The 22,810-nt window shown below is 41.9% G+C and overlaps 1 protein-coding gene across 1 annotated transcript in view; it reads left to right on the top strand.

Annotated features, from left to right (window-relative positions):
• Positions 1-22,810, top strand: part of LOC110543657 (activity-dependent neuroprotector homeobox protein 2-like) — a gene marked incomplete at its 3' end in the record, with an annotated part of 154,581 nt that overhangs the window by 45,332 nt on the left and 86,439 nt on the right. Inside the window, 3 exon segments of the mRNA XM_060376839.1 lie at positions 2,742-2,984; positions 3,027-3,689; positions 3,691-3,925. Coding sequence (XP_060232822.1) covers positions 2,742-2,984; positions 3,027-3,689; positions 3,691-3,925 — 1,141 coding nt within the window.

Here is a 22,810-nt window from a genome sequence, read left to right as displayed (position 1 = left end):
GCATTGCTCAGAACAAAAATAGAGGCCATAATTGCTGTTGCACTAACTGTCCTCCTTGGACTCTGAGCTGCTGGTGCTAGGACAGGTATGACCTCTTTCATTCTCTCCAATAAGCATTAGTCTGACCTTCACCAGAAAAGTGAGAAGGATGTTGAGAGATTGGAGATTGGCATTACCAATTGGAGAAATCTCTCCTCTCATAGTCTGAAGTTGTCCTACAAATTGAAGAGGACTAGAATTGGTTGTCTTCCAGCAAGGGGGTCTCTGTGCTGCCCTGAAGGGAAGAGTGCTGCTTTATACTGGGATTGTAAGGCACAGCATGGCTAAGGTTAGGGAAGGTTTAGAAGAGAGAAAGAGATAAAGAGAACAAGAGGAAAGTTGGTTTCATAATTGGTTTTCAATATCTCCCTAGATCACCAGTCTCCTTCCTTCAATTGTGGGACCCATTGGGGGTTTCCTTCTCCTCATATCTATTGGCCCATGGGACATTAAAAGACTTAACTAGCTGTATAAACAGCAAATTGATTCCCTGGCATCTAAACCCTTACAAGTTCCTTATCACAGACTTGGTTTGGCTGACAGAGGCTTAGATGAGCCCCAGGGCAACTGCTGAGTGTCAATCTCTTGCGTTTAGACTGCCTGTACTTGGCTCTCATGAGAACATCATAATACCCAGATAAATGCTTGCCTGATGTAGCTTTAGTACCTATAAGGGTACTAAAGAGTCCCCACTGGTCAGGGGCAACAATCTGCAAAAGAACTTATGGGGTCAAAGCCTACCTACTATACTCTTAAATTGTTTAAAAGGGAGGAGATGCTGGGATCCAAAGCTATTTACTAAAGCCAAAGCCAATTAGTGAGCCAAAGCCATTTAGTGGAGCCATTGCCTATTAGTGGAAAGTTACCAACAGCTGCACTAGGACCCTAGTTCATGGGTGATAGATTTATGTGAGAAATCTGCTCGTCAGTCTTGGAACATCCATGAGATATCTTAAGGAAACATTCTTGAGGTAACTTGCAGGAGGTTCCTCAAACCATAAAACACCTTTGCTATCTTCTGCAGCAGTAAATTAACCTTCCCCCTTTTCCTGCCTTCTCTTATATAGTTGTGTAAAATTTTCAAATAAAGGAGGCTTTGATTAGACAAACAGACTTACGCTCCATCCTTGTTTCTCTTTGTCCTACCCATTCTTTCCCCACACACATACCAGGACCCCATTTTAGAAACCCATTGAATTCCCGCGGGCCCGGACACAGGCATGTATTACCACACTCAGTCTGAGCTCTTTGAGTCTCCTTTAACCTCTGTAAGGGGTAGCAACAGCAGTTATATGTTGCTGCTCCTCCCCCATCTCAACCAGGCCCTATTGGGTCCTCAGGGACACTACCATTTCCTACCCTAGCAAGGAAAATCCTTGGGCAAAGTAACTGGTGCAATCTTCTCCTTCTAGAACCATGTCAAACAGAAAACCTCAACGCTGTAGCCTTTCGTTTCCTTCTTCCTTCAGTCTTGAACTGACATTTAGTGGGTGCCTAGTATGGCTCAGGATGTGGAGCCACGAATGTGGATGAGGTCTGTATCTCACCCTTGAAGAGATATGACAGGAGACCAGAAAACACTGACAGACAGCATGACATCATTGCCTGGAGGAAGGGTGGGCAGGACAGGAAAAGTCGAGGCTGGAGAGGACCCTCAAGTACTAATCATGCCATTGGCTGCCTGGTGCGAATATGCAAATTAAGAAATGTCACTTCCTATATATGCTGTTTGGAAGGCATCTTCATGCTCTGTCTTTTAGAGCCCCTGCAGGAAGAGGTGTGGGTGGTGAGCCCTGCCAAGTAGCAGGCTGAGGAGAGGCCTGAGGGCCTCCCACTGTACGGGCTTTCTTGAGGTTTCGGGCACTGGAAGGCTGGTGTGAGACTGGAGAAGGTGGGGAAGGTCGAGGACCTACTGTGACTGGAGGCCACAGGGGAAGGCTGAGATGTCAGGCCACTGTGTGACCAGGGGACAGTAGAGGGCTATGGAGGGCTGTGTGTGACAGCAGGCCTGGGGAGGACTTTGGAGGACTGTGACGGCAGGCCTGTGTGTGATGGAGGAGGGGGGAGGACTGTGGAGGACTGTTTGTGACTGGAGGCTTGGGGAGGCCTGGGCAGGGCTGTGTGCAACCTGAGGCAGGGGAGGACTGTGGAGAACTGTGGCGTCCAATGTGTGACTGAAGGACAGGGGAAAAATGAGGAGGTCTGTGTGGGATCGGGGGCAGGGCGCCGGGGGAGGACTGCGGAGGGCTATGGTGGCTCTAGGGTGACTGGAGCATAGGGAACAAATGTGGAGGCCTGTGATGGTAAGCCTGTGTGTGATGGAGGACAGGGGAGGACTGTGTCTCTAGACCCAGGTATGACCCCAGGCCTGGGAAGGACTGTGGCTGGAGGCTCTGGTGTGAAGTGAAGCCACAGGGGAAGACTGTGATGCAAGGCCTGTATGTGACTAAAAGCCCGGGAAGGAATGAAGCAGGGGAGGCAGTGGGTGACTGAGCTTGGGGAGGGGAGTGGAATGTAGGGCTGAAGACATGGCCAGCTGAGTTTGAAGGAGGCAGGTAAGGGCTGGGTTCTCATGCCCAAGATGTGTGTCTTAAGCAAATGTTCTCTTATTGCAGGGCAGAACATTTTAAGACTGATTCTTGTGCCTGTGGAAAATCTGGACAAGGTCAGAAATATGTGGCCCTGTCCCATGTGGCTTTTAGCCTTCTACCTGAAGGCCAGTCCAACCACACACTGAGGCTTTCATCTCCATCAAATGACCTTTTCTCAGGCAAGGCTTCACCTAATAAGCCTGTAGACCTTCCTGCACTATCTGTGAGCCAGCCACTTGGGCCTGTGAATAAGTCTGTTGGAGTGATTCAAGCCATCGAGCCTGAGATTTTACCACCCACACAGCCCATGGGGTCTACAAGTCGACCTGCAGGGCCTGCAGTCAGATCAGTGGGGCTTACAAGTAGGCCAGTGGAGCCCACAAATGGACTGGTCAGGCCTGGTACTCTGACATCTGGCTATTTAAACAACCCTGGGTTTCTCCAGAACACGCCACCAGGAACAATATCTGTGGGTGAGCTGGTCTCATTGGCAGGCCTTCCTGAGGGTGAGATGACCTCTGCTTCTGTGATTGTTGCACAGAGTGCAGCTTCTGGAGTTCTCCCCACTGGTCAAGCATTCCAGGCCACACTTCCCCATATAGGTCAGACAGTCTCCTCACGGGTTCTTACCTCTTCTCAGACAATGTCTCATAGGGTTTTCCCTACAGGTCAAGTGGTATCATCTGGGTTGCTAACCTCCCAAACTGTGGTGGTCTCAGATGTCCTTGTGAACCAGGGTGTGAGTACTGGTATTCCTCTGCTTGGTCAGCCTGTTAACTCAGGTCCATCTGTTGGGCCCAGTATGCTTCAACTCAGTCAGTTTGTTGGCACCAGCATCCTGCTGGAGAGCCAGTTAGTAAGAGCTGACACTTCACACAACACCCTGTTCCTCCAGTCTGGCTCTGTTTTCAGGAAGCTGCTTCCAACAGGATCACAGGTCAATGGGAAGCCCCTTTACATGCTGGACCCCATGCCTGTTACTCTGCCTATTCCTCAGGGCTCTACCATCATGACTGTTTCATCCCAGGTGTCTACCTAATTCCTACCCCCCCAGTGTGGGTATGCTGATCTCCACTGCTCCAGCCAGCTTGTATTCCTCCCCGGGGCTGGTAAGCAATGCAGACCAGAACATATTTGTTCAGGTCTCCTCACCTGAGGTGGATATGAATCTGGTTGCCAACCAGGCCAAGCAGTGGAAAATCTGCCCAGTTTAAAATGTGTTCTTCCCATCCAGTGTCTACCAGGCACACATGGAAGGGGCTCACAAATAAAGTGATTTCAACTCCAGTGAGGAAGTTGAACCAGTAAAGCTGGCCATGTGTGCACCATTTCTGAAGTAGACAAGAGAGAGGCCCATGTATTGCCTCTCCTGCAAATGCCTAGTCTCAGAGGAGAAGCTAATGTACCACTTACTCACACATGGCTTGGGGTGCCTGTTTTCCCCATGTACTTTCCACAGCATTCAGCGTCTCTTGGAGCACAGCAAAATTAAACACCTGAGGAGGAAGAGGCTGTTGTTGGATTATCTTAACAGGGGCTTCCAGTTGAGCCTAGATGCTGATGGCAACCTGTTATTCCCCCATCTTGGTTTCATCATCACTCTGCCAAGAGAGGAGATTGGAGAACAGGAGGTCCACCTGGCTATCCTCTCAGGCACATATTCCACATCTCTGGTGCCCTTGTATGTTAAGACGTGGTCTCAGGTTAATGTTGTAACTCAGCTCAGAAAAGGAGAGCTGACCTGTGCCCTCTGTTTGACAACATTTATGTTAGCCAATGCCTACATGTTACACTTGAAGGAAGGACACCATATTATTCCCACGGCCTGTACAGTCCTCAGTTCGCCCTTCCTTTAGGTGTGTCCACTGTGGTGGGATCTACCCTGGAAGCTTGACTGTGGACGCTATCACTCTTCATTTGTTGCATTGTGCACATGCACCCAAAGACAGCTCAGACCTGCCAGTTTGGTCCAGTTTTGTGAAGAACAGTGAACTGCAGTTTGCCAGTGAGGAAAAGGTTACTGAGTCTACCTGTCCCTTCAAAAGAAAATGGCCAGATGGCCATCGGGGTCCAGAAGACCAGAGGAGGGATGGGAAAGGTCCCTTGTGTGTACTGGGTAATGAATTATCAGATCCAGAAGAAGGGACTAGTGCTGTGACTTTGAAGAGACAAAGGAATGAAAGAGCAACTAAGGAACTTGAGGCCAGTAATGATTTACTCCAGGCCTAGCATTAGTTCCTACCCAATGAAAAGACTACTCCTCTGAGGAAAAAAAGCAGTTTCTTAGAGATTATTTCTAAAAGAAACCATATCCTAGCAGAAAAGAAGTTGAATAAAGAATATCTTTATTCTTGAAGATGGAAAAAATTATTGTGGCTTTGTTTTTTGGAACAAGAAGATATATTTGCTTGAAGGCAATAGAAGACCACAGACCCTCAATACTTCTAGGTTTTGATATGTCTGAACTTAAAAATGTTAATCACAGACTGAACTTTGAGAAAGAACCACAAAAGTCCTAGGCAGTAGTTTCTGCTGATTTTGGTGCCATCTTTGCTCTCTTGTGTTGATTTCGGCAGCTTGTCTGGATTTTGCAATGGCTTAGGAATTCTTAGGTTAAGAAGTAAATGCTACCCCAGATGCACTGATTGATGTAGTTGTGTCTTTTAGCAGTTACTTCTAAGCTTTCTGCTTTTTTTTTCTCTATTATGAGAATGAAGTTTGGTATTTCATTTATCCCTTATTCTTAGTATTGTCCATGTTAAATGATAAGAAGAGAAGTCTATAAATATTTGTCTTTTCACTTTAGGAAATTTCTGCTTGTTTGTAAATGGTTAGGTGAAATTAATTGCATCTTCTGTTAGTATTTGATTACCATATTAAGAATTTGATTTATGTTTCCAGTATTGTTTTGAAAGCTGTGTCTGAAAAACAACTCTCATGCCTATGGCCTATACATTACTAAATGTTTTTGTTTTTTTTTTTTTTGTTTTTTTTTTTTTTTTTAGTGTTATTAAAAGATTCCCATCTCAGGAACTGGTATATAACTGATAATAAGTTCTTTTATAAGTGAAGTATTTGTAAGGACTGGAATGCATTCCTTTGTTAACTTCATAGGACATGCAAGGCGCTGGACTCTAGTATGAGTTACTTACACATAGCTTGTGCCTGTTTTGGAGAGGAATAGGCAGAGTAACATCCATGGGGTCCCACATATAAATGGGCTTCCCATTACATGCAGATCTTTAATCTCCAGTAAAAGATAAGACAATTTTTAGAATAGACATTGAGAAGACACAGAACTCTATCTTTCTTGAACTACTGATAAGCAGTTTGGAGGAAAGTACCATGGTCACATCTATGGCATTTCTGCCCTTGTGTGTGGACCCCGTTGAAATGGAGTACAAGTTTCAATCTTAATGGTTGAATGTGTTAGACAGGAAATTCTCTCTCCTAGTTTGAGTATCTTACTATATGTGTTAGAGTCGAGAAGGTGGGATTACCTCTGGCCCAGGGATCCATTTGAGGGACTGCTAAGGAACCTGTTTATTACTGGTCTGTGGATTCCAAGCCCTGTGTTTTCCACAGGCTATAAGCAACAGCAGATTTCACAGTGATGCAGATCAGACAATATAGGTCTGGAATAACTTTTTTTCCAGCAGAACAAACAACATCTGATCATGAGGCTGTGCTCATGAAGAAGGAATACACAAAGGAAGGTATACTACTGTTTTTTATTCTGAATAAGGTGGTGAATGTGTCTTTTCCCTGTTGGGTGGGGTCTGACCTCCAGCTTACACATTAGGCTAATTTGAATGGAATTGATGCACAGGAAAATGGAGGAAGGAGAAAGGAATCACTTTTAGTAAGTTTATTAATATGAAGTTTCTAGAACAGGAATAGGACCATTTGAATAAACGAAAGTTTGACTTGAGATAGGGGAGGGATTATAACATTTGCAAATCTTATAAGATGACGATGACAACAATATAATTCCTAAGTACCAGTTTTATCGCATTTGATAGAAAAGACTCATGTTTTACATTTCTCCATTTTCTTTTAAAATGCTCTTCACACACATTATGTTTGGTTTTTCTTTTTCTATCTTGGAATAATAATTAGCAATTGTGGCTATTAATGGTTGACTCAACTATCCTGTGTTAGGCTCCTCGTACAAAGAATTAATTGTTACATTTATTTCATTAGCATGTTTCGAAATGAGCCCCTTCTTCCTAAGGGTATTCCTTTGACCAGCAGATTAATTTACCTCCATTGGGAGTATTGCCCTTTGATGTGTAAAGGAGGAACTTGTTTCCTTCTGGTAAAGCATCCACAGATGGGGTTTCAGAAAGCAGTACTGTGTTGCTAGATGGATTTTTCTTTCCTTTTTTTTTTTTTTTTTCAGAGACAGGGCTTCTCTGTATAGCCTTGGCTAGTTCTGGAACACACTTTGTAGACCAGGCTGGCCTCCTACTCAGAGATCCACTTCTGACTCCAGAGTCCTGGCATTACAAGCCTGTGCCACCTTAGCTCAACTGCTATATGGATTTTTTTTTTTTTTTTTTACTGTAACATTAGCATGTAATTTCTGTAACATGCATCAAGGCAGTTTGGAATCTGTTTTGAGTCTTGGTAAACTGTTGTCAATTCTGAGACCTTGTCTGGCTTTTTTGTTGTTACTATGGTTATCTCTCTTCAGAGTGTCTGCTGTGAATTAAAATTGGTTTTACAACTGCCAAAAAATAAAAATAAAGTTTGTTTTGGAACACAGTCTCAGAAATTTATTTTAAATATTGTCTGAGGTCAATTTTATATTACAAAGGTAGAATGGAATAGTGATAGAGATCAGGTGACCTGGAAATTTAATATTCGCTTTCTGGTTTCTGTACAGATTTTTTTCCCAGCACCTAGATTAGAGGAAGGCAGAAACATTTCTCAATTTTTGGAAACTTTCTCCCCTGAATCACTTTCTCATCCTTACTAGCCTCATACTTATATTATTCTCCTATCATTTAAATATTTTACTTACTGAACTTCACCCTTTATTTAGATGTTCCATATAATTTCTCCTAATATCTCTTACCTCACAACAGCTCCATTTGTTCCTGATACTTCTGCAAGTGACCTTGTAGATGCTGTGAAGAATGTGGCTAAAGGGGAACTTTATCCTTTCACCCCAGGCTGGATATACTTCTTTACAATAGTCCTCTATTTTGTCCTCTTCCCTTTTCTTGATGCTCTGTAGTCCCTGGCTGCTACTTCTAGTTCATTTTGTTGCAACAACCCTGACAATGGAACTAGTCATGGTCATCCTAAATAAACTCTATGCTCACTTTCTCTCACTGACCTAGTTTTTTCTTTTTTTTCCCCTATATCTCAACCTTCTCAGAAAAACCACATGGTTTTATGCTGTTACCAAATGGTCTTGTAACTCTCTATTTTCCAAGTCCCTTCAAGAATGCAGACAGCAGTCATGGGTGGCGGCACATACCTTATTCCCAGTACTCAGGACACATGGCCAGCCTAGTTTACAAAGTGAGTTCCAGGACAGCCAAGGGCTGTTCCACAAAAAAAAAAAAAAAAAAAAAAAAAAAAAAAAAAAAAAAAACACTTTCTTGGGGACGTTTGGAGGAGGAAGGAAGACAGACAGAAATTGCATGATTGGATGCAGCCCATCAATTCAAGACTCTCTCATTGCCTTATGATCTTTGCATTGGTCTCAGAATTTCCCCCATGACAAAGACTCTCTTCAGCTACAAAAGAGCTACAGTGTCCCTACCCTGCACTTTTTTATCCTCTCAGAGTTAGGAAACATGCTTTCCTGCCCTTAGGGCATTTTCTTATTTAGATGAACAGGGATTTGGAAGCTTATGCCAAATAAGCCCTTTCCTCCCCAAGTGGCTCTTTGATTATGGTGTTTCATCACAGCAAAAGAAAGTGTAGTTATGATACAACCTAAAAGCTAGACCTACAGTTTGCTTAACAGTAAAACACAGGTGAAGGGGGGTTGGGTGGGAAACTTTAGATTCGATAGGCATCACAGATAGGAGAGCAGTGAGGAGATGGATAGTGGTCATGCCAAGTACATTCTAAACACAATTTCCCATGGGATTTCAAAGCAAGAAGGGAATCAAGCCAGCATTTATTGAAGGGCCTTTACTGGCAAGCCTTGAAGTAGAGGGTGTTATTTAATCTTCACCAAGAAAGATAAATGAAGCTTGGAGGGATTAGATGATTTTCACAAGATTATTTAGGTAGTGAAGAACTCATACTCTATCATTTTAACATACTTTGTAGATATGGACTGTGTGGGAAGGACTCTGACGTGTTGGGACTCACTATTCCATGGTGATAAGCTCAGAGTAGGAGGTGGGTTGAGGTGCCATCTTACTAAGGAAGCCCTGTCTATTCAAAGTATGTAAGAAGGGAGAAGATGTGACTGTGTCTTTTTTGTGTACACTGATCCGGGAGTTCAGTATTTCATTTTGACTGGGTGGCTAAAGATCATTTTGTTTTTTCTCCCCTGTGCTGGGGTTACAGATCCAGGAAACTATAACGAGCTTTTTAATGTGGACACCAACAGTCTGAATTCAGCTCTGAATTCAGTCTGAATTCAGTGTGACAAGCAATTTACCTACTGAGCCATCTCCAGAGTCCAATTTTATATTCTTTTAATCATATTTTATAGGCATTTTAGTATTCTGGATAGCAAGACTAGAGGTAAAACTGTGGTCAGCAGTGTCACTCGGCATTATATGGAATCAAAATTTCCCATAAAAGCTAAATCTCTTGCTTAACACTGATGTGAGAAAAGCGTCTGGATAATGCAGGAGGATTGGAAGGACTGTCAATATCATAGAGACCTCCAAACATCCACAATTTTGAACATAAATTATCCAGTTATGGTTTTAAAAATTGAGAATGTATATGCCAAATGAAAACACTATATTGAAAATACAAGGAAATAATTCTCTCCCTAGACTTAAACTCCTGAATGTTTCTTGTGTGCTGGAAATTTCTTCTAAAACGAAGATCTTAACATAGTAACTGGAACTCATGAGTTAGCTGACAACCCATTTTCTACGTTTTTCTTCTTTTGCATGCCTATGAGTTCTTTTCAATTGGGACTTAGGTGAAAAGAAAATCTTCAGGATGTTTTCCTAGTTTTCTTTCCATTAGATTCTTCTATTCCTATTCTTTCATAGGATATCTTATCACAGGGAGGGTAGTGAATAATGATAACCAATGCCTTTCCCCTTATTCTTGATTTTAGACTTGTGCCTCTTAAAATGTTTCCATGTACAAGAGAGAGAATATGCAGGAGGCAACATGAAACAGAGGCCCTGTTGCCAGAGAGGTGGAGTGAATTAGAGAGCAGTGTCTGATTGAATGGAGAGAGCATCGTGAGATTCCAGCAAAGATAGTGAAGCACAGTGAGCCTCATTTGATATTAAGGATAAGCATTATGTATTTGACAAACTGCAGTATAAAGGAAGACATCACAGAGGGGAAGCAACTCTGACAGGTGGGAGGGGGCATCTTTACCTTGTTGATGATGTATATCACTCCATTTGTTGCTACATTTTCACAGTCCACAATGGATGCTCCCCAACTGTGATATATTGCAAGTGCAAATTCAATGGGAAAGTGAGAGCACTTGATTTTGTATTACCTCTGGGTTTTCTGCCTTTTGAGCATCCGTATCCATGTAGTTTTGGGCCATTGAATACTTTAAATTGTGACCCATTAGACATCACAAACCAATAGACAATCATATTCTACATGAGTGGTATTCTCTGACTGTCAGTCTATTCCACTCTGGCAGAAGAATTTTCATTCAAAACATGGCTTCTCTGGCAAGAGATCACATCCAAACACCACCTAGGCTAGAATACAAACAGCATCTTTAATCCAGGATACAGAGGCAAGCAGATCTGAGTTCAAGGCCAAGTAGCAAATAAAGAAAGCTTAGGTCCAGGTATGGTGATACATTCATTGTTCAATCCCAAACAATGAAAGGGACTGTAGTTTGTAGAAAAAAAAGTACCCACTTTTGAAAATGATGTCTAATTGAGTGACAGAAACATTGATGATTAGAGAAAGATTTGACAGAAGATGATACGCCCAACTCTCATGAGAAGAGAGGAAATGTAAGATCCTTAGAGAAAAGAGAGAGAGAGAGAGAAATAGAAGAGAGAGGAGAAAGAGAGATGACTGGAGTCAGTTTTCCTGTAACAGTGATAGTTAAGTTTCAGAGAGAGAACAAGCTAGACTGAGGTGAAGAAGGAATGAGCCAGATATTGAGAAGATTAAGCAGATTGCTGGAGTTAGTCTGAGGTCAAGCAGAGCAATTCAGGGGCTGATAGAGAAGGCAGATTGAATCAGTCAGCTAGGAGAGGAGTTTGAGCCAGAACAGTTGAGTTGAACCACCCAGCCCAGATCTCAGAAAGAACAAGAAAGGGGGAGCTTATTAAGCAGTAAGTCTCAGAGTTTGACAGCCTTCCATGTCTAGGTTAGCAGAAGGAGGCAGTGAGCCTTCTCTTCAACAATTGAAACAATTGAATTAAGTTTCTGTTTACACAGTCTCTTTGAGTTTATTAAAAAGAAATGTAGAGGGAATTCACACAAAGCACTATTCCGAGGAGATTCCTTTAGATCAGTACCATGGAAATCAATAAGCCAAGGAGGCAGCCTGGAACATCTCCGTCCTTTACTACCCTCCCAGGGAATCAATTCTTGCCAATACCTATCTTTGGCCTGCCAGAGGCCTTCAGCACTATGAGGATATCAACTCTTGTTAGAGCCCCCTCATTTGTGGTAGCTTTTACAGAGATCTCTGCAAACTAATAGAGACAGTGACTATCTACCATTCAAGAGAAACTGAGCTCCATTTTTCTTTCTTTTTTTTTTTTGGTTTCCTTTTTTCCCTTACTGTGACCTCTGTTTGCAACTTTTTGGGATCTTACAGAGGAGGGACATTTGCTTCAACCTGTACATGAGTTCCATGTACAAACGCTGTGGTATCACAAGTCATCTGTAACATCTTGTTAAAATGGGATATTTTATTGTACTGTTGTTTTTTTGTTGTTGTTGTCATTGTTTTCCTCTCTTTCTATTTCTTCTCTTAAATATGTGTATATGTGTGACCATTGTTGTAACTGGGTGATGCTCACACAGGCATCTATTCTCTCTGTGAAAGTACCTGGAAATTTCCATCACAATAATTCAGAAAGGTACCACTTCCCAAAGAGCTAGATGACAGTGCTCTTATCCCATCTGCCTTGTCCAGGTGAAGGAAGATTCCCAGCAATGATGTTGCTAGCATGTGCAAGGATGACGGGGTCTGCAGATCCACCACTCTGTAAGTGCCTGGGACTGTGTGGTATCTAAAGCCCCTAGCCATAAGGGTCACAATAAAAAAATAAATTCATGTCCAGGGATAAATGCAACAGGAAAATCAGCTCTGAAGTCAAACTATGACATTCAAATTTCATGTTCTCCCATATGCAAACTTCACACTCACTTTTGCAGTGGGGTTCCTTAGCTGGAATTAATCTTTAACCACCTGTGCCTTACTTTTCACATCTATCAAAAGCGTAACAACTATCTCAAAGGTGTTCAAAGGGTTAACTGAGCGTTATAGAAAGCACATTGTTTAGTTTACCAGTGGTTCTTCAAATGTGGGTTGCAAACCCTTTGGGGGTCCCATATCAGATACCCTGCCTATCAGACTTACATGACAATTCATAACACTGGGAAATTTACCGTTATGACATGGCTATGAAAATAATTTTATGGTTCAGGTCACCGCAACATGTGGAACTATATTAAAGGGGTGCTATATTTGGAAGGTTGAGAACCAGTGGTTGAGAGTCAGCTGTTAACAAATTGTCCTGACTCAGGAAAGGGTTGGTTGTGCCATCCTGGTGAAGTATCTTGTCCCTTTTCTCAATCGGATTAAGGAATGTTCACCCTGACAACAGTCATATAACATGGAAGATAAGAAAAAGGACACCCACCTTATCAGGGCTGGATTATTGTTCTGTGACAACCAGAAGGGTTTCTCTTTCTGGTCCATGTCCTCAATGGCTTGTTGGGTTGGCAAAACAACAGTGAGATTTGAGGTGGTAGTCAGCATGGACTGCAAGGAAACATTCTGAGTCACAGGAGGAGAGAAAGTGGCCTGAGTACTGTTAGCTACTATCTGGGGAGATTGATATGATATCAGAGATGATGGAGTCCCATGCAATGTAACTCCAGGCACACTGGGAAGATTCTAGGCTTTCCTTACACACTCTACCCAGAATTTGGCTTGATGACTCACATTTTCTTTTGAGACTCAATCTGTTTTTCCTTTTAATGTGTGGATCTTTATAACAGTGAAGATTTTCCTGATTGGGTCATACATGTAAATTGGAATTAAAAGGCATATAGAGTCTTGTGTGTGTGCATACGTGTTTGTGAGTGCAAATGTGTACAAAGGACTATGTGACTTCTACTATGTCTTTAGAGTAAGAAGGTTGCGGAAAATGAAGCCTGTCTCAAACTCAACAATGTCTGATTCATGCCCAGAAAGTTTATTGTTATGTTCAACAATTGGATAGAAAAATATTCAACCATAAATAACTAAAAAACAACCCATATCCCCTAAATCTTGGTTTATAGAACTTACTGAAGCCAGATATGTTGGCCTGTACCTGTATTCCCATCACTCAGGGAGTCAGAGGCAGGTGCATCTCTGTGAATTAGGGACCAGACTGGTCTACAAATTAGGTTCAGGACAGCCAAGGCTACACAGAAAATTCCTGCCTCAAAAGAAAACAACAACAACAACAACAAAACCCAACAAAGAACTTACTGATTTCTGGTGAATATTCTTCTGGGAATGATGTTCAAGTATAAAGACAAAAGCATTTAAATAAGGATGTGGGGAAATATGCCCTATCTAACCTGCTACTGGGCTCGCATTGCCAGGGGTGAGACTGGACATAGCCACAGGGAAGCCAGCATGCCCAGGGAGTAAGGAGTTCCCTGCCTTGCTTTATGGAGAGGGTTGTACTGAGCCTCCAAAGTAGAAACAAGTGGTACTTCAGGATACAGGGAGCTGTGCTCTGAATGAATGCTGCCCGAGGAAGACCTATTTTGGCCCATACTTGCATAGAAGAACAATCTGTTATGATGTCTTGCTAGGTCAGACATCCCAATCCATTCAGACCAAGAGGACAGAAATCAAGACAATTGGACAGGGTGAGACTGGATTCTTTTAGCTATACATACAAAGCTGAGGCTGGCTAGCCAAGTGCTCCAAGCATCCCTCCATTTCTAGCTGTTGAAATGTCCTCCTGGCTTGCATATCCTGCCCCTACCCTGAAACCTTCAGCCCAGGGACTAGCCTGCCATTCTGCCAGCTGCTCATCCCTATATAATCCAGTTATTTTTTCTAGGCCAGTTGTTCTGTCCCTTTTATCTCTTGGTCAGTCTCCTGGCCCAGGCAGCTGCTCTTGGTTTATGACTGTCTCCTCTCTTGCTCTCCCTTTTCCTCCCCCCTCAAATGACCCTGCTCAGCTTGGCTGTGTTCACTCTGGACTCTCCCAGATGTCTCAGTCTCTGGCTGTATTTAACCTTTTATCTACTATAAAACTTCTTCTCTACTATACTTAGAAGCAGTCTTGTCCTTCTTCTTGTTCTACTATACTTAGTAGCAGTCTTGTCCTTCTTCTTGTTTCTTTTTTCTTTCCTCTCAGTCATCTGGTGTCAAAACCCAGAATTTCTGTAGGCTTACATGTGACAAAGGAGTAAGGTGAAGATGCTCCCTCTTGAGATTAGAGAACTATTCTGTGGGAGAAAGAGATGGAGAGTTAGTGACAGTTGGGCATGACCCACACTACACAGATAAGATACTCTATGTTGGTGAATAAGTGTTGTGCCTGGCACATGGACAGACACCAACTCTGAGACAAGTAAGTGTTCATAGCCTCTGGTTACTGTCCTGTGGAATGGGGATCATAATAGCACTAAACGCAGACAACAGTGGTGAGTTTTGAATGAGATGCTACTTCATAAAGGACCTAGAAAGAACCTGCTATACAGAAGGCATTTGCATGTGCATATGAGCACACATGTACATATGCATGTGAACACACCTCAATCAGAATGAGCACATACACACACACACAAGCACACATACAAACACACACATACACACACACACACGCACACTTCATTCAACATGAATAAATCCAGGATGTTCTGGGTACCTCATAGAAGTTCATGGAACCCGAAGGGGAGCTCTGACAGCTATTCCATAGAGCCCAGCATAGGGAGATCAGTTGCTCACTTGAGAAGTCTGAGACAACTTGGGAAACAAAAGCTTTTCAGGTCTGCTCTGTGTGCAGAAATTGCCCAATAAATTCTGCTGCACCCTGGAAAAGGAAGAACCCACCAAACATGTGAGGACCTGCAAATGCCAGCTGTGTTCATATAAAATATGACAAATGGGCTACTGTTCCAAAGGGGTGGAGAGGGCTTAGAATGTTCTGAGAATGTTCTTTATGAAAGGGGACACTGTGGGCCTTGAGGGAGGGCAAGAGAGCTGGGGAAGGCATTCAAACTGAGGAAAAATATCACAAGAGAAAAACAGAGGTAAAGAAAAAGCATGTCCAGTTGGAGAAACAATGTTGAGGATGGATTCTGAAAGTCTAACACACCCCAGTTGGGGCTGATATAACATGATTCAGGTGAGGGAAGAAGAGTAAGACCATCCATTGTATGAATTTTCACTGTAACAGTGACAACTGCTATGTAAGCTTTATAAGGCAAGTGTGTATATTTATATCTTCTGTATCCCTTCAGGTCATTCAACATTTGTTTGCAGGAGAGGATCTAGACCTTGGCTCTATATATTGATCAATTTATTTTTTGTTAAATATTTTAGTTTCTCTCTTTCTTTGTTTTCACAGTAGCTATGACCTGGGAAGGTTTGTGACATGCTTCCGTCTTTCTATTCAGTAGGCAGCACTGAATGAACAGGTTTTGACAAAACAATTAAATGGAATATGACTAACAAATTGAAATGTAGATGATGCTTGACAACTTGCTCACTGGTTAAATATTGGTATTAGAGTGAAGGAGAATCATAGTTCAGTTCCTGGTATGAATATTGGAACTCCTGGGAGTTATAACACTTTTGGATTTTATACCTCTGGATTCTGTGACCATCTGTACTCATATACACACACAAACTCATGCAGGCATGCAAACCCAAGCACCACTAGAAATAAAAATAAAGGGTTATATGCCTAGGAGTGGTATAGCTGGATCTTGAGGAATGACTAGTCCTAATTTCCTGAGAAAGCACCAGATTGATTTCCCAAGTGGTTTTACAAGTTTACATTCCCACCAGCAATGGAGGAGGGTTCCTCTTTCTCCATGTCTTCTCCAGCATGTGTTGTCACATGAGATTTTTATTTTTTAGCCATTCTGATGGGGGTAAGGTAAAATATCAGGTTTTTTTAATTTGCATCTCCCTCATTAGTAAGAATGTTGAAGATTTCTCTAAGTTGTTTCTGAGCCATTTGATATTCCTCTATTGAGAATTCTCTGTTTAGCTCTGAACACCACTTTTAAATTGGATGGCATGGTTTGTTGGTGATTAACTTCTTAGGTTCTTCATATATTTTGGATATAAGCCTTCCCTCTGTCAGATTCAGTTTTGGTGAAGATCCTTTCCCTACCTGTGGGCTCTGCAGGCCCATGCATGGAGGGGACCTAAACCCCCTGCTCAGATGTAGCCCACTGACTCAGTCTCTAAATGTGTTCACTAGTATGTGATACAGGGACTCTCTCCGATTTGAACTCACTGGCAGGCTCTCTGATCACTGCCCCTGAGGGGGGTAGGGGTGAGTGCAGCCTTGCCAGGCTACAGAGGAAGACAATGCATGCACTCCTAATGAGATCTGCTAGGCTAGGATCAGATAGAAGCAGGGGAGGATCTCCCCTAACAGTAGACTAGGAGAGGGGCATAGGGTGAGAAGAGGAAAGGAGAGAGAGATTGGGAGGAGATGATGGAGGGGCCCTCAGCTGGGATACAAAGTGAAAGAAAATTTAACAAATAATTAATAAAAATATATAAAAAAACACCCCCAAAAAATCTATATTGTTTGTCTTTTGAAACCGAGTGTCTCTGGTTTTCCTGGACTCACTTTGTAGACCAGGCTGTCCTTGAAAACACAGAGTAAACATGTAATGCCATGCCCTTCATAAGTGCTGGCATTACAGGTGTGCACCATTGCATCTGGCTCTAATAATAATTCTTAAAGACAAAATGTTGACTACTGTGGTTGACAGTTACTAGAGTTTCGGCTTTCTTCTCTCTGACATACTCTTGATGGCCTCATTGTTTGGAGCAAACGCTGTGTAAGCACCTGCAGCCTTGTTTGCATTTGCCTAATTGTATTGATGCAAAGACAGGCTAGACAATGAGGGGAACCTTGTTCCTAGACAGTTTGAAAAATGGTTTTTCAGTGAACATGTTACTTACAATGATGTCGCCATGGAAGATGGAATAGGCAAGCATCTGGTCCAGTCACATGAGTACGGTTGGTAAGGAGCCACTTAGACCTCTTTGAGGAAGCAGCACCTGGGAAAAGAAGCCCCAGATTTCTAGTTAGCCAATTTTGGTACCATATGCAGTTCACTGATGACTATGGAAGTCCTACTGGTTTCTTTGGCCAGTTAAAAGAATTGACTGAAAACATTTTGTTTACCAAGGATGTTATTTCTGGATACAAACTTACTAGGCTGGAAGGAACTTTGAAATGTTAGTTCAATCTTAATTATTTCTCTTTATTTTATTTTCCAGTTAGAGAAAATTTCATCTTATAAAAAATACTTCATGGATCCAGCTATGAAATCCCTTCTAAATTCCTTTAACTTTTGTTACTTCTTTGATTATCCTGAGAACCTTAAGTCTACTATACTCCAGTGACCTGAATTTGCCTGCAAAATACTTTGCTTGATAAAACTACATCGACAGGCAATTTTACATAAATAGTTAGATTTCTCTCTCTCTTTCTGTGTGTGTGTGAGAGTGGGGGTATACAGGGAGAAGGAGAAAGAGAGGAAAGTAGAAAGAAGAGGGGCTGTTGGAGTTCAGATCCTTGTTCAGATGGGGCAAGTAGCTATTGCTGAGACATTTCCCTGACTCATTGACCACCTGCCCCCTTTAATTCTTCCCATTTTTGAAACAGAATACTGTCATGAAGTCCAGACTCTTCTCAAGGTTTCTGTGATCCTCCTGTTGTAGGTTTCTGAGCTTAGGAACTACAGTCATGCCTGGATTCAAAGCTATTTATGGAAGCCAAAGCCAATTAGTGAGCCAAAGCCATTTAGGGGAGCCAATGCCAATTAATGGAAAAGTTACCAAAAAGCACACTAGGACCCTATGTCATGGATGATAGATTTAGGTGAGAACATCTGCTCATCAGTCTTGGATCATCCTTGAGACATCTTAAGGAAACATTCTTGAGATATCTTGCCGGAGATATCTCAAACCATAAAAGAGTTTTGCAATCTTCTGCAGCAGTAAATTAGTAAGAGTTAAGTCAGAATGACAAATTACTGGAGTAAGCGTGACTTATTTTTACAGGGTCTCAAGGACTCCCTCACTATGGGAGGAGTAAGGTGAAGGAGTCTGGTAATTGGAATTCTGCCTCCTGGCCTTGGCAGATGCTGGTCTTATTAATAGTTCCATTGCTCAGAGATTGTCCTTGGCAGTCAGTCTCTGCAGGTGGACTTCTCTGAGCATGAGAAGCTCCCTGCACCTTTGGGAACCAGACAGCAAACTTTGTATAACTTGAGTTAATTCTGCATGTGGCATTAATTAACCTTGAGTTAATTCTGCCTTGCCATGTGGCACAGATGTGTTACTACTGTGAAAAAAAATTGCTTGTACCCTATGCTTTATAAGTGTTGTTTGCACATTCAGTAAATTGAGACATGATCAGGAATCTGTCTTGCCTCCATTCTTCACATCTCTGTCTCCCAATTTCTCTCTTTCAGGTGGATCCTGTTCAACTAGCCTGTGGGATGGGTCAGTTGGTGCCCAAAACGGGACCTTGAAAAAGAGGGTCAAAAGTGAGAAACACTGTTTTTTTGGAGAGCTCCAGATGCCTAAGTAAAAACAGTGCTTCATGATAGCGCCCATCACACAGAGGAAGACAAGTTAGGCAGGCAGCTCAATCATTGGGCTGAGCAGTAGCAGGGAGTTATTTATGGGACTTTAATGTCAGTGTTTAACAGGATGAATTGGTAGAAATGCCCTCATACATTTTAGTTTGTAAATGAAGTATGTCCCTTCTTCCCAGTTGAAGGTATGTAAGTAAAAAGAAAAAGTACTTCTAAGGTTATTTCAAATGTTCATAAAGGAGCCCAAACAGATTTGTGTAATTTGAGAGCAAAAAATAATTTAAGAGCTAGATAGTGAGGATGAAAGGGTGTCAGAGGAAGAAACTTTCAAGTCTCATAATTCAGACTGGCAACCTGTGCCCTCTGTCCACCCCCTGTCCGCCATGGCTTTCCCTGCCACCTGTGCAGGAGATACATGACCATTGCAGGAAGATATTACTGTTCTTCAAGAGAAAGTGCAATTAGAAAGGAAACAAGTTCAGTTATTAAGAGAAATAGGAAAATTAAAATAAAATCAATAGTAATAATAATAATAATAATAATAATAGTAATACAAAATGATAATAACCAAAATAAAATTGGATTGTTTGCACTGGTAAATTTTAAAGTTGGTTTTACTTTTAAAATTATAAATGTGATTTATGATTTCACTCCTAAAGAGCATGCTTTGTTTTAATATTACAAAAACAGGTTTTAAAAAAATATGTAAATGTTTAAAAAGCAGGTACTGCTATTGTTCTTTTCTTTGTCTCTTTTTTTTATGTGTGTGTGTGTGTGTGTGTGTGTGTGCTGGCTTTCTGCTTTCATTTCTGGTTTTGGCTTGCTCTCGAAGTCTGGGGAACCTTGGAGAGTTTGCAGTCTGTTCAAGGGAATATGATGGATGCTCCAATTCCCTGGGAGGGGGCTTATAAAAGCTCTACTTTTTTTGGCACCAGGAGAAAGGGTCCAGGAAACCATATTTTGTGTGCTAATAGGGCTGCTGGAGCCAGCTTTCCATTTGGAAGCTGAGGAGAAGGCCATGGGTGCTCTGCTCCTTCTGGTATCTGTGTGTATGGAGGGGACCCATGAAGGGGTCCACTCCTTCTGGAATTTGTGGTACTAGTGTCCGTTAGAGGCTGGTCAAGCCCTGGTATTTGAGTCTTCTGGTTACTCCAAGGTGACTATGTAAGATTTCTATGTTCCTTAGCTATGTCTCTATGTGTGCATATGTTTATTTGTGGAGAAACAGATAATATTTTCAAATCTGGCTGATTATATTAATATTTTTATACATATATTAATATTTTTAGACATGAGGCAGTTTGACTCAACACCTCGGAGATTGGTCCTGGACCATCACAGTTAAATTTTATAATACATTTTAAATTTTTCAGGTATTTGAAAAAAATAACCCTTGGTCATTCTAACAACATTTTTAAATTAGTTGCTCAAACCTTTGGGTGAGGTCAAAAGACCTTGGTATTCATTTCATTAATTTTGAAAAGTAAAATCAAGCCATGATGTTTGAGCCAATTAAAAAAAAATACTGCAGTTATTAAAATATATCATGTACAAAAAAATTTTTTTTGAAATACATTCTTCACTTAAAGAGGCTGGATATCACCTGCCAGCAGTGACAGCTAAATACCACCTGAGATACAGCTGGACAGAGAGAGAGACAGGGTGACACAGGGAAGGACACCAAGTCTACAAGCTGATGTAATGAGGGTAAGGTTAACACTTACATAGGCCGAAGTGTGCAAGCCGTTTCTCAGACAGACAATTTTACTTAGCCAAAACATGAGAGGACTCACTAGAGGTTGCACAAAGTTTTCAGTCTGTTTCCCAAGGTTGCAGGGAGCTTGCTATCTACTTCTCAGGCTCAGAGCACCCAACCTGCATAGACTGACTGCCAACGACAGTCTCTAAGAAATGGAATGATGGATAAGACCCGCATCTGCCAAGGACAAGAGGCAGAATTCCAATTACCAGACTCCTTCATTAAGGGTTAAGTATTTCGTTAGCTTCTTTGTTTGAATTACTAATATTTGCCCCTGGTTTCCACAAGAAGGCACTATTGATGTAATACACTGGCAGAAAGTTGGAAATTGTCTTTAAAATATTTATGATTCTTCTGGTCCACAAAAGGTGCCTGTCCAGACATTTTATTACTGGAATTTGATTAATGATATTCTTCAGGTCAGACATTCCCAACCTGACTTGGCTGAGGTAGATTCTCAAACTGAAAAGTTTTTCAAAAGGTATTCTAGAGGCAGTCCTAAATCCCTTGAAGTAGGTATGGACAAGGCTGCACTACCCCAACATTCCCAAGCTCCCTCCCTCGACTCCATCTCTATACCTATGCAAGAATCACAGGCTCCAGTCCTAGTTGCAGCCCATTTCCTTTACTCCTCTCTTACAACTGTTCACTTCCAGACACTGGACGGTCCTAATGACCTAACTTTCCCTGAAAAGGCCAATTCCCTTGAGTAAAAAGCTGCCAGGTACCTTAATCTAGACTGGCAACCCCTCTTGTCTTTCCTGGCTCTGGCAGCTGCCCCCTTTTTATGGACTCCATATATTAAAGTTCCTCCTTTCTGTGCACCAGCCTTACCTTTTGATTCTGACATAGAGGATGCAGCTCAGTACACTAAAACTAAACTCAGTCAGGAGGACAAATCCCTCAGGGAATCTACTTCAAAAGAAAGGAGAGCATTTAACACATCTTGAAAAACTGCAAGAAGTTGTCACCTGTACCAATGAGTTCTATGGCCTCCCCCCCTCTTTTTTCTAATTGATTGAATGTGTCTGGTTTTATGTTGAGGTCTTTGATCCACTGGAAGTTTAGTTTTGTGCAGTCTGATAAGTATGGATCTATTTGCATTTTTCTATATGCAAATAGATCATGCATGTAGACCAGCATTTTAGACCAGCACCATTTCTGAAAGATGCTATCATATTCCATTGTATGATTTTGGCATCTTTGTCAAAGATCAGGTGTCCATATGTGTGTGTGTGTGGGTTTATTTCTGCTTCTTCTGTTCAGTCCATTTGATCCACCATCCTGTTTCTATGCCAGCACTATGCAGATTTTATTACTTTTGTTCTATAATACAGCTTGAGATCTGGGAAGGAGATACCTCAAGAAGAGCTGTTATTGTAGAGAATTGTTTAAGCAATTCTGGCTTTTTTGTTATTCCATAGGACATTGAGAATATATCTTTCCAAATCTTTAAAAAATTGTGTTGGTAATTTGATGGGAATTGCATTGAATCTGTACATTGCTTTTGGATGGCCATTTTTACTATGTTAATCCTGCCAATCCATGAGCATGGGAGATCTTTCCATTTTCTTTTTTTTTTTTTTTCAATGCATTTTATTCAGGAACCTTGAACAATCATCTGACCCTGGGGAAAGCCAGCCCACGGCTTAAATAGCCTCTGGGTAGCCAACTCCAGCATGCCACGTGGGCAATGCAGATAGATCCACATACATGGAAGCAAGCCAGATCCTCAGCCTGAGTTGTTTTTTATAGAGAGCACTCACCATCGGGAAGGTGGAAGGTGGAATGTGGAAACCAGCTCCATCTTTAAGTCACGGCATTATGCAGCTCTCTACAGTTCTCTCTTTTTGTTTTAGACACATCAGGCAAGAGTAGAGGTCTGATCTCTGTTATTAGAAATAAATTGGGACTTTGTACAGATGTTCATTTAGGTGTCATCCACCCAAAGAGCATCAGACCCGACTAATACCTTTTTCTAGGAGGCGGGACCTGGGGCATCAACCTGCATGCAATCAGACATGCTCTTCTCTGGGTCCAAAGCGGCTGACCCTGAGTGCAGTACTTAGCCTTGCATCCTGAGCGTAACATTTTAGCTTTTTATGGTAGCCAACCATGCTTGGGGAGACTGTCCTACTTCAATGGCTGTAAAGGCCTGAATGGTCATGGCTGCATTAATATGTTGTGAGACTCTAATCTTGCAAATATACAACAGGCAAACCAAGGAGACCAACACCAG

Source organism: Meriones unguiculatus, assembly GCF_030254825.1.
Source record: "Meriones unguiculatus strain TT.TT164.6M chromosome Y unlocalized genomic scaffold, Bangor_MerUng_6.1 ChrY_unordered_Scaffold_32, whole genome shotgun sequence".
Classification (NCBI taxonomy): domain Eukaryota; kingdom Metazoa; phylum Chordata; class Mammalia; order Rodentia; family Muridae; genus Meriones; species Meriones unguiculatus.
The sequence above is the reverse complement of the archived record's forward strand: the minus strand, read 5'-3'. Positions and strand labels throughout refer to the sequence as shown.